Raw genomic sequence first — 10000 nt, forward strand, 5'->3', positions numbered from 1 at the left:
TACAACATGTAACAAGAGCAACTTATATAAAATAAGCATTTCACCAGCTTTGGCTATTTCCAGTTTTTATAAAACAGCAATCACTAAAAATTCCTTCAAATTACAAATCTAGCAGCAGGTCTCTACCCTGACACTATAAAAGCCAAATTTTTTAAAGTTTCCTAAGTTTCGGATCATGGTATTTCAAAAGCTTGATTTTATACGAGAAAAGATATATTTTATTGTTCTATATTTCTAATAGCCACACTCATGAACATAACCAAGAATAATTCACTAACTCTCCTCCCTACCCATAATTACTGTACTCATCCTCAGACTTATTATTTCTGCCCCCTCCCGCCCCTATCATTTTTTGTTCTGTCATATAGTCACTTATTTAGGCAAAATAGTTTAGACCTCTATTCCTTCCCAGATTCAAGGCTCAACATCCTTTAAAAGAAGAAGAAGAGCAAGAAGAAGAAGAAAAAGAAAAAATCTTGAGCATTACAATCATATCCAGCATTTATTGTTTCTCATTAGCCATTTTAGGGGCCTTTTTAACATATTGATATGATTATGATCATATTTATCTGACAGATATTATGTATTTATATTTGTAACTATACTAACTATACTAATTAAGATGACTCCATTCTGTTCTTAGAGCTGAGGTAATGCTACACTCTTCTCTTTTCAAGGTGTTTGGCTGGAAGTATATACATTAGTTTAAATAAAGTATTCTATTAACCTTGAATCTATTCATATAACCCCATTCCTTGTCATAGGTTCAATCCCTGTGCAATCCTGTTTTGTAACCCATATTCATTTTTAGTGTAAATATGGTATGTTTTATAAATTTTTGTCCTTTTGTCTGAAAAATATTGTTTTGGAAACATGATGATCTGTGAATATTGTACTTTGCTCTATATTCCTTTTTGTATTACATTTCATTCTGGCTATAAAATATTTCAAAGGGGGGTGAGAAGGATTTTAAATCAAACAATTGGATATTGTATATATATCCATAATTGAAGTTGCCTACATTGCTATCTGGCAATACATGCCTGATGGCAACAGGGACCTCTTGTCATCGTCCGGGGGTACTTGTTTATAGTAAGGGGTGCCATTTTGATTAGGGGTCTTTGGTAAATTTGTTCTCCCTAAGAGTAAAACAATGAACTTTAAACCCTGCATTAACCTTATGGAAAAGAATTTAAGGGGACCATCCCGGGGGTGGGGTGAGCGAATTGGGGATTTTCGGATGGAGTGTTCGAAAATGAGTTATGCTCAGTTTCATATCTGTAAATGAGTGTAGAATTACCCACTTGAGTATGGGCACCCGCAATGAAAAATTTCGACAGCATGCAAAGCCAAAACCCCAAGTATCATTGCCGCTGTGTCAGCGATTTTCACCTTTCCACACTCTAGCTTTGCAGGAGTGAAAATGATGCATTGTAGTGATATTACCTATTGAAATGGATCACAGGAAGATAAGAGTGTCTTAATACAAGAGTTTTTTCCCAAAGTGAAAGATTTATGATATGAAAAACGAAGAAAAATAAAAAATCCTTACGCGACTTTTCAAATTTCTTTCCCATAAAATAAAATACATACGATTTGATTTTGACATATTCATCATGCAAAAATGTTTAGGGTTCACTGATAATACATAAGCAATTACAATTCTGTATCTCTTAAAATAAACCTGCAACAAATAGATATTTACTTGGGCTGGGTGCTTATCCGCATCAATGGCCATCTTGGAGGGACCCACGTGACAGAATTCCAAGCATCCCCACTGCTTTTGACTTTTTTTGATTGCAAATTTTTTTACATAAGTGTTTTCATTTGAAGCTAATTGATTAAACACCATTATGTCATTATGAATCCATTTAATGAAAAAAATAAATTGTAAAGAAAGAGTATGACATAAATGATTGGTGTAAACTCCTAAAATCGGCCTACAAATACCTGATACCTATTGTTACACCACAAGATGAAGCATCTACGATAAACAAATACAAGCGATTTGTTTTTCAAAATATTTTTAACATATCAATGTTTTCTGAACAGTTATTTCTAACAAAAAGGAAACAATTCATTGTCCCTCCATAATTAGCTAAATGTTTATTGCTTGTTTCGAGGCGGAATCATGTGGTTTGGCGATACAGAAGAAGAGTAGAGTAGAATAAAAAGAAAATGAATAAATAAAATAAATAATTATGGATCTAATGGGTATATGCCAATATACGCATATATACGTGCACAAACATGTCCCTTTACAATAATTTACAAGTGTATACACATGTAAACAAATGTATACACAAGAAAACATTAACAAAAGAGGTAAAATACACAAAACAACCAGTTTTAAAGAATGGTCATGTTGTAATTGGGCCTGGATTTGCCCCTTTTCACAGGAGTCATTTGTTTGTTTGTTTCTACAACTCGCAACTTAATGATCAAATAACTTCTTTTTTTTTACTTGTTTTTCAATTTTTCTTTTTTTTTGAACTACAGTTGATTCCTTGCCCCAGTTTCTCTCCAATTAAAATTTTGGATATATCTTTGGAAACCTTGTGAAAATGCACAGACAACATTGTATTAAATTTTTGACATTTTTATCATTTTTTTATATGAATTTTTGAAAATAAAAAAAGAGGTAAATATGATTTTTCTTTCTTTCTTTATTTTTTTTTCTGAGGAAACTAAATCGAGAGAGAAAAAAAAAAAAAATAAAAAAAAAATAATAAAAAAAAAAAAAAGGGATACAAAGTTGTAGTAGGAATTCATTGATGTTCATTCACATTTTTTTCAAGATATAATTCATAATCCTCTGGGACAAGGACTCAACCGCACAGGGATGTTATAAAAGATTGAAAAAAAAAATAAAATAAAATAAATAAAATAAAATAAAATAAATAAACAGTTTTTTTTTGCAGGAGCCATTGCCCTGCATTTTTTTTCTTTTTCTTTTTTTTTATTTTTTATTTTTATTAATTTTTTACATTTAACAATATGACTCCCCCCATTTAGGGACGGTCCCCTTAATGGTATGTTTTGCCAAGATGTGCTGATATCCTTCAATAGAACAATAACCCTTGCCATGCTTTAAGGGTGATGAAGAAGTGGCTGTCTGACAGACAAGTGGAGTTCATAGATGATTGGAATTGGAATTTTTTTGGGATTTTGAAAGCATGACTTCAAAAGGAAAACATCTTTACAATCTTGGAGATGGAGGAGGTCAATAACAATTTTGGCAAGAAATATCCACCTTTCACCTTGCTGTTTCTGTGACCTACTCTGAAAAAATCATTTAGGCAAACAAGTACTATAGAGTATAAAAGTTTATCTTAAATTAATTCTTTCTAGAGTTTTTTCCTTATACCTCATTTTGAATTGCTCTGACAAGGCAGACAGATACACATAGGTATAGAAAAAGACACCTACTGTCAGCTGTTCAGGTGGAGGCAATTCCAACTTATCCCAGTGCACGTTCCACTTCTGGGGGAGATGTCCCAGTTCCAGCTCCAAATGACGCAACTCCTCCAGCTGTGCTGTGAAAGTATCTGCCTGGACTCCCCACACACAATCATATCTTTATGAAGAAACAAATGTCAATGATTAAAACTAGAATATTTTACAAACTGATGTAAATATTGTGCTGAGAGAGAAAAAAAGAGAGAGAGAAAGAAATGAGAGAAAAAAGAAAGAAAATCGTATAATAGTACACACGCATGCACGCACGCACGCACACACACACACATGTATGTATGTATATATATATGTATATGTATGTATGTATGTGTGTGTGTGTGTGTGTGTGTGTGTGTGTGTGTGTGTGTGTGTGTGTGTGTGTGTGTGTGTGTGTGTGTGTGTCTGTGTGTCTGTGTGTGTGTGTCTGTGTGTGTGTGTGTGTGTGTGTGTGTGTGTGTGTGTGTGTGTGTGTGTGTGTGTGTGTGTGTGTGTGTCTGTGTGTGTGTGTGTGTGTGTGTGTGTGTGTGTATGTGTGTGTGTGTGTGTGTGTGTGTGTGTGTGTGTGTGTGTGTGTGTGTGTGTGTGTGTGTGTGTGTGTGTGTGTGTGTGTGTGTGTGTGTGTGTGTGTGTGTGTGTATACACACACACACACACGGAGATCCTGAGGCTGAGAGGAATTCCAACAAGGATCATTGGACTAATAGCAAGTCTATATACTGGTACTAAAAGTGCTGTTAAGTGTAGTGGGGGCCTGTCGAGCTTCTTTCCTATTAGTTCAGGAGTGAGGCAAGGCTGTGACCTTGCACTAACACTTTTCAATACTTACATGGACTGGATAATGGGCAGAGCTACTGTTCAAAGTCATTGTGGAGCAACTCTGGGCAATGTCAAGGTTACAGACCTTGACTTTGCTGATGATGTTGCAATTCTATCTGAGTCTTTGGAAACCTTAGCAGTGGCTCTGGATGCATTTAGTAATAAAGCGAAGGACATTGAAGTCACGGAGAGCTTTACATACCTTGTAGTGTAGTTCATAATTCTAAGCTGTCAGACCAAGAAGTCAGCAGACGGATTGGCCTGGCAGCAGGGGTCATGAACTGTCTTGACAATATTATTTGGAGATGCCTGTACCTGTGCAGAAGAACCAGGCTACGGGTTTTCAAGGCCCTAATAATGCCAGTTTTGCTATATGGTAGTGAAACCTGGACATTATCCTGTGCCTTGGAGTCTCGTCTTGATGCCTTCTGTAATAGGTCCTTGCATTGGTTCATGGGGTACAGTTGGTGGGACCACTTGTCCAACCAACGGTTGCACTGTGAGACAGGCACAGGACCTGTTACCTGCACAATCTGTGATCGCCAACTTAGGCTATACGGACACTTGGCTCATTTCCCACAGGATGATCCTGCCCATCAGGTTGTCTCCGTAAGAGACAACCCTGGGTGGAGGAGGCTTGTGGGACGACCTAAGAGCTCGTGGCTTGGGCAGATCGATCAAACCTGTTGTGAGGAGCTCGAGATGGGCTTAGCCCCTGCCTGGCAGTTTGCCATGAGGGACCGCAAAAGGTGGAAACAAAGGGTGGATGCAGCTATGCGCCCCTGTCGGCATTAGCCCCCTAATGATGATGATATATGTGTATATATATATATATATATATATATATATATATATATATATATATATATATGTAAATGTATCTATAAATATATAAATATATAAATATATATATATATATATATATATATATATATATATATATATATATAATATATATATATATATATATATATATATATATATATATATATGTAAATGTATCTATTTATATATAAATAAATAAGTATATATATATATATATATATATATATATATATATATATATATATATATATATATATATATATATATATATATATATATATATATATATATATATATATATATATATATATATATATATATATATATATATATATATATATATATGTAAATGTATCTATAAATATATAAATATATAAATATATAAATACACACACACACACACACACACACACACACACATATACACACATATATCCATCTATATCTATATAACATATATTACATACCCACTAATAACAATCCTGCGTTGGGAAGTGGTTGTTGTGCCATCTGCAGCTTCTGCTTCCTCCTCTTGTTGTCGGTCAAGGCTGCGCACCTCAGGGTCATAAGAAGGGCCATGGCGTAGTTCTTCTCCTATCAAGTAGCTCCACAACTGAAGTGCACTCAACTCCTTCACTGGCCTCAATACCTTTAAAGCATGGAAATCAATGTTTGGTACTTTGGAAAAGACATTGGAAGGCTTAAACTAAACTAATTTCAACATTATCCAACTGCTTACTGCCTCTTTTTAGCTTCATTTCTTAATCAATTATTTATGCTCCAGTCAAGAGCATTGAGAATGAGTAACATCTAATTTCTCATTCGAGCAACTGGCTAAGATATCCAGCATGTGACTTGGTATGGTCCCAAGAAATCTCATGCAGAGTTGGTAAAAATGCTATCAATCATAATAATAGTAATACAGTTAAAAACTCTTCCTGTGCATTCAACAAAAGAGGGCAAATTTCAATATCAAGGAAGCTAAGCAACTGAGTCCTTGGTGACAAAGATCTTCTGGAGCCATATATGTGTAAACAATATTATATATGCACTCACAGTAGCAATAAATAGTAAACACTTCTCTTTTGCCTTTTTCCACTTTAATGAAACACTGCTTAAAAATCATCCTGTTTTATGCCTGCAATATCCCTCTCAATATCATTTATATTCCAATTTGTGGGCAGGAAGGCTGATCATCCCACTATGCCATGACTGTGGCATTATTTACTTCTGCTTTCTTTCTCATTAGTTATGCATTTAATTAGTATCTCTTCATTCTTAAATTAATCAAATAAATGTATGAATGCACAACATATCAAAATACATACTGCAGAATCACTAATTCTGTCTCCAACGTAAAGGAAATTGTAAAAGCTGGAGTGGCGACCACTGTGTTTCTCTATGTAGTCAAATACAGATGTGCCTAAGTGTCCTGAAGAACCTGGTGATGACACTCTTCCTCCTGGAAAAGGTATAGATACTGAGCTTCTTATAAAATACAAAAAAAGAAAAAGAAGTTCCCACTTATCCATTTTCTATTAGTTCATCAATTCTGAGCATCAGGAATCTATTAACCAGTGTTCCTTAGCTTACAACCAGTGCAACCTACAGACCTCCTGGATAAATGTCATCATCCTGCGATGCCTCTAAACCTTTGTGGTGTCTTGACAAGGAACCTCGCTTGTCTTCCTCTGTCATGATGCCCAACTCTGCCCTCTCTAGTTCTGAATCACTCAAGAATGTGCGGAAACGAGCTGATACATAGTGGTAAGCCAAAAAACGGAGGTAGTATTCATTGAATTCAAAAGATAAGGGAAACTGCCGCTGGATCTGAGGAAAAAAATTGTTCTGAGAAAACAGCACTAAATATTTTTCATCTAGTCTCATAAAAGCACATTACCAGACTGCCCAGACTTGCGTGCAGGCAGTGTTGAATAATTATATTAGTAAAATCAAGCATGATATCAGCCCAAAGAAATTTTTACCTGATGGACAGCATCTAGAAATTGTAGGAATATAGGAGCAAAGCCACTAGCTTGGGATCCCTGGAGGAGATTTGAGCGGTGATTGAATCGATGACCAAATGCAAGCCACTCTTTCTCAATCAGGACTCTGAACCCTTCAATAGTGCGGTAGTATGGATCCAAGCAGAGTTGAGCTATGCTGGTTACCTGAAAGATTTGTCAAAATAATAAACATCCAATCATAATCACAGTATGGTTTCATATAATTAAACTTACAGCTGATGCCTATTCTCCCATAGAGTACTGTCTGTCAATATAAAGCATTATCAAAAAGGAAAAATTTTGATAATATTCTGATGACAACACCATTTCAGCTGAATTGTGAGTTCTATACAAATCATATCTCAAGAAAAGCTAGTCACTTACCTGAGCAGTGAAGTCCCATCCATCCTCTAGGAGAAGCATAACTGATGCTCCTAACAAATCAATCAGGTCAACAATGGCCCCTGCTACCTGCAGGAGGGTCTCCAGCTGATTCAACCATTCACTATTCTCAATTGCTCTGTGGGGGGAAAAAAAGTTAATGAAGCAGCAAGGATGTGAGCCTGGATAACCGATGCTCCAGAAGCTTCACCCTCGCATGTAGTCCAAAATACTGGCATTAAGCTTACTTGAACAGCCAGTCTGTCAAGTGTGTGGCTTGCAGGTTGGGCACACAGGAACAAAACTCCATGCCTCCCTTTTGCAATGTTATTTTCTGAATTTTCTGCAGAAGCATTTTAATATTCTTTGGCATTTTCCAGTATCAATATTTGTCATTTGATTTCTTCAACCAGGTAGTAACAGACTGTTTTCCCTTCACAGAATCCATATCATCTCTCTAGGGAGTCCAAAACTCAGTGCAATAATAATAACAGTAAGTAATAAGAATTTAATCATGAGCACGGAAATAGCATCCTCCATGGAGTAGTTTTCTAGTCACTCATTTATTGATGGAAACATTGCAAAAGTCCCTTCCTAAATGCCCACCAAGTCCAATCACCCTCCAAGAGCTGTGGTTTGTCATTCCCTTCACCTTGGCCTTCAGCCGAAATTCTCATGAAGGAAAGTTTCCATAACCCAGCCCACAGCCAAATTTTTCCATAATGGCATCTACCCCTAAAGTTATTTTTTTCATGATGTGATGGTCACTTCATCTGAATGGCAGGGGTTAAAGATTACTCATGTCAATTAGTTACCAAAAGTAGAATGAGTATGTGATGCCAGCTTATAAATCTGGTACTGATTGGCAAGTTTTCGACAGCCACACCCATTATACTAACACCATAGCCCCATTCCCCATAAAGATTTTTTTAAAAAGCAATATCCCGTACTCTTAATAATCATACAAGTATATAATTTTTTCCTCAACTTCTTTTATATAATAATTATTAAAAATAATGAGGACAATACACAATTTTCTTAGGGGAGTTTCTCTGTTATTTTAAAATCTTGGTATTCACAAATATTTTCAAGAAGAATTCTATATAATGCAATAGCTCTTGTGATGACAAAATGAAAACTACTCTACTTTTGCAGGACACTTCTCCTAAGAATCAAAAGATGCTAATATTTTGCCACCAAAATAATATACAGCAATTGTCATAGTCAGGTATATCTGCTCTGCAAGGCAAAATATAGCAGGTCATATTACTCTTCTGTTTTTGTTCTTTCTTTCTTTCTTTTTCTTCTAACAACTTCTGTTTAGTATCACACTTAAATATGTGTGGTACACAGGGTAAAAGACAGAAAAGGTAATTCAATTTGCTAATTTCCTTGTGTGCAAAGGTAGCTCTGAACTTTCCTGTCTTTTTTTGAACCATCAAGTTTTCATGATGTCTATAACTTATCTTGCACAGACTGATATCATGGATTAGATAGCTTTTTATCTATAGTTGATCAACTAAACAGAAAAAAGGCCAATGAGCAGCAGTTTGTGTGCATTCTACAGCAGCTGATAAGTGGGTAATATGAATAAGCTGTATACAGCTGGCCCACCCATTGTGCGTCATGACATGTTTATATGTCATAAGCCATGAAGTCATGAAGAGTATAGCCAGAACCATCACTGAATAGATAGCATGGTATTTTCCATGACAACTGGTTAGACGAGCTATCTACCATCATGAGTAATTTACAACTGATAACTATAATGGAGACTTAGATGGTTTATCTGGCACTTCACACACCAAATGACCACTAGGAAAGAAACACCTACCTGAAGAAGGACTGTTCTTGTTCAGCAGCTGGAGAGGAGGGTACACAGGCTCTCATTAGCTTCTTGAAAGAGGACTTGATTTGGCGCACCTCTGTGTACTCAACGGGGATGAACTCTGTCTTGTGGTAAGCATCTGTCTTGATGCCCTGATAAACAAATATTGAGCTTATGAAATATCCATTCTTAGCCATGTATTGGTATCAGTGTATATATGTATTAATTTTTTTTCTTCTAATCTGCAAATCTCAAACAAATAAAAAAATATCAGAAATAAACAATGCACAATGAAAACAAGCACAACATGAAATAAGTTAATATAGGGGATTCCCATTATTTGTCCTTTCATTCCTTTGTCACAGTATGCCAAAGTAGTCATGTACAGATTAATGTGTGCAGTGGCATGAAAGCAGAGTGATGGGGAAGTTCCTTTACAAGTCCTATAGGTGTACTAGACTCGGGCATTAGGGTTCAAATCCTATACCAGCCCCCAGACCAGAAATCAAGCTATTTATTACTATAAATGCTGACCTTAAGTGACCAGTGATGCTGACACCCGGGAGAGAGTTTATAGCACAATACAGAACTGTACAGAATATTTTACAACAATATGTGATCGCGGGGGACCGAAAATCCTACTATTATATAAGTAGACTTAATTAATAAATAGTGTAATAAGCATGAG

The 10000-nt window shown here is 35.8% G+C and overlaps 1 protein-coding gene and 1 long non-coding RNA gene across 4 annotated transcripts in view; one reads left to right on the forward strand and one right to left on the reverse strand.

Moving 5' to 3' along the window:
* The window catches only part of Sbf (SET domain binding factor), an 84353-nt gene that overhangs the window by 7433 nt on the left and 66920 nt on the right, over positions 1 to 10000 (reverse strand). For all 3 annotated transcript variants that reach the window (XM_070132062.1, XM_070132063.1, XM_070132061.1), the window contains 7 exons: positions 9319 to 9464; positions 7488 to 7623; positions 7083 to 7268; positions 6711 to 6927; positions 6426 to 6559; positions 5565 to 5746; positions 3430 to 3577 (listed from right to left, as the gene is read on the reverse strand). In XM_070132062.1, coding sequence (XP_069988163.1) covers positions 3430 to 3577; positions 5565 to 5746; positions 6426 to 6559; positions 6711 to 6927; positions 7083 to 7268; positions 7488 to 7623; positions 9319 to 9464 — 1149 coding nt within the window. The remainder of the gene's footprint in view (positions 1 to 3429; positions 3578 to 5564; positions 5747 to 6425; positions 6560 to 6710; positions 6928 to 7082; positions 7269 to 7487; positions 7624 to 9318; positions 9465 to 10000) is intronic.
* The window catches only part of LOC138864543 (uncharacterized), an 11274-nt gene continuing 10576 nt past the window's right edge, over positions 9303 to 10000 (forward strand). Inside the window, exon 1 of the long non-coding RNA XR_011399195.1 lies at positions 9303 to 9443. This is a non-coding gene — a long non-coding RNA (uncharacterized lncRNA). The remainder of the gene's footprint in view (positions 9444 to 10000) is intronic.

The sequence above is a fragment of the Penaeus vannamei genome, chromosome 17 (genome assembly GCF_042767895.1).
Source record: "Penaeus vannamei isolate JL-2024 chromosome 17, ASM4276789v1, whole genome shotgun sequence".
Classification (NCBI taxonomy): Eukaryota; Metazoa; Arthropoda; class Malacostraca; order Decapoda; family Penaeidae; genus Penaeus; species Penaeus vannamei.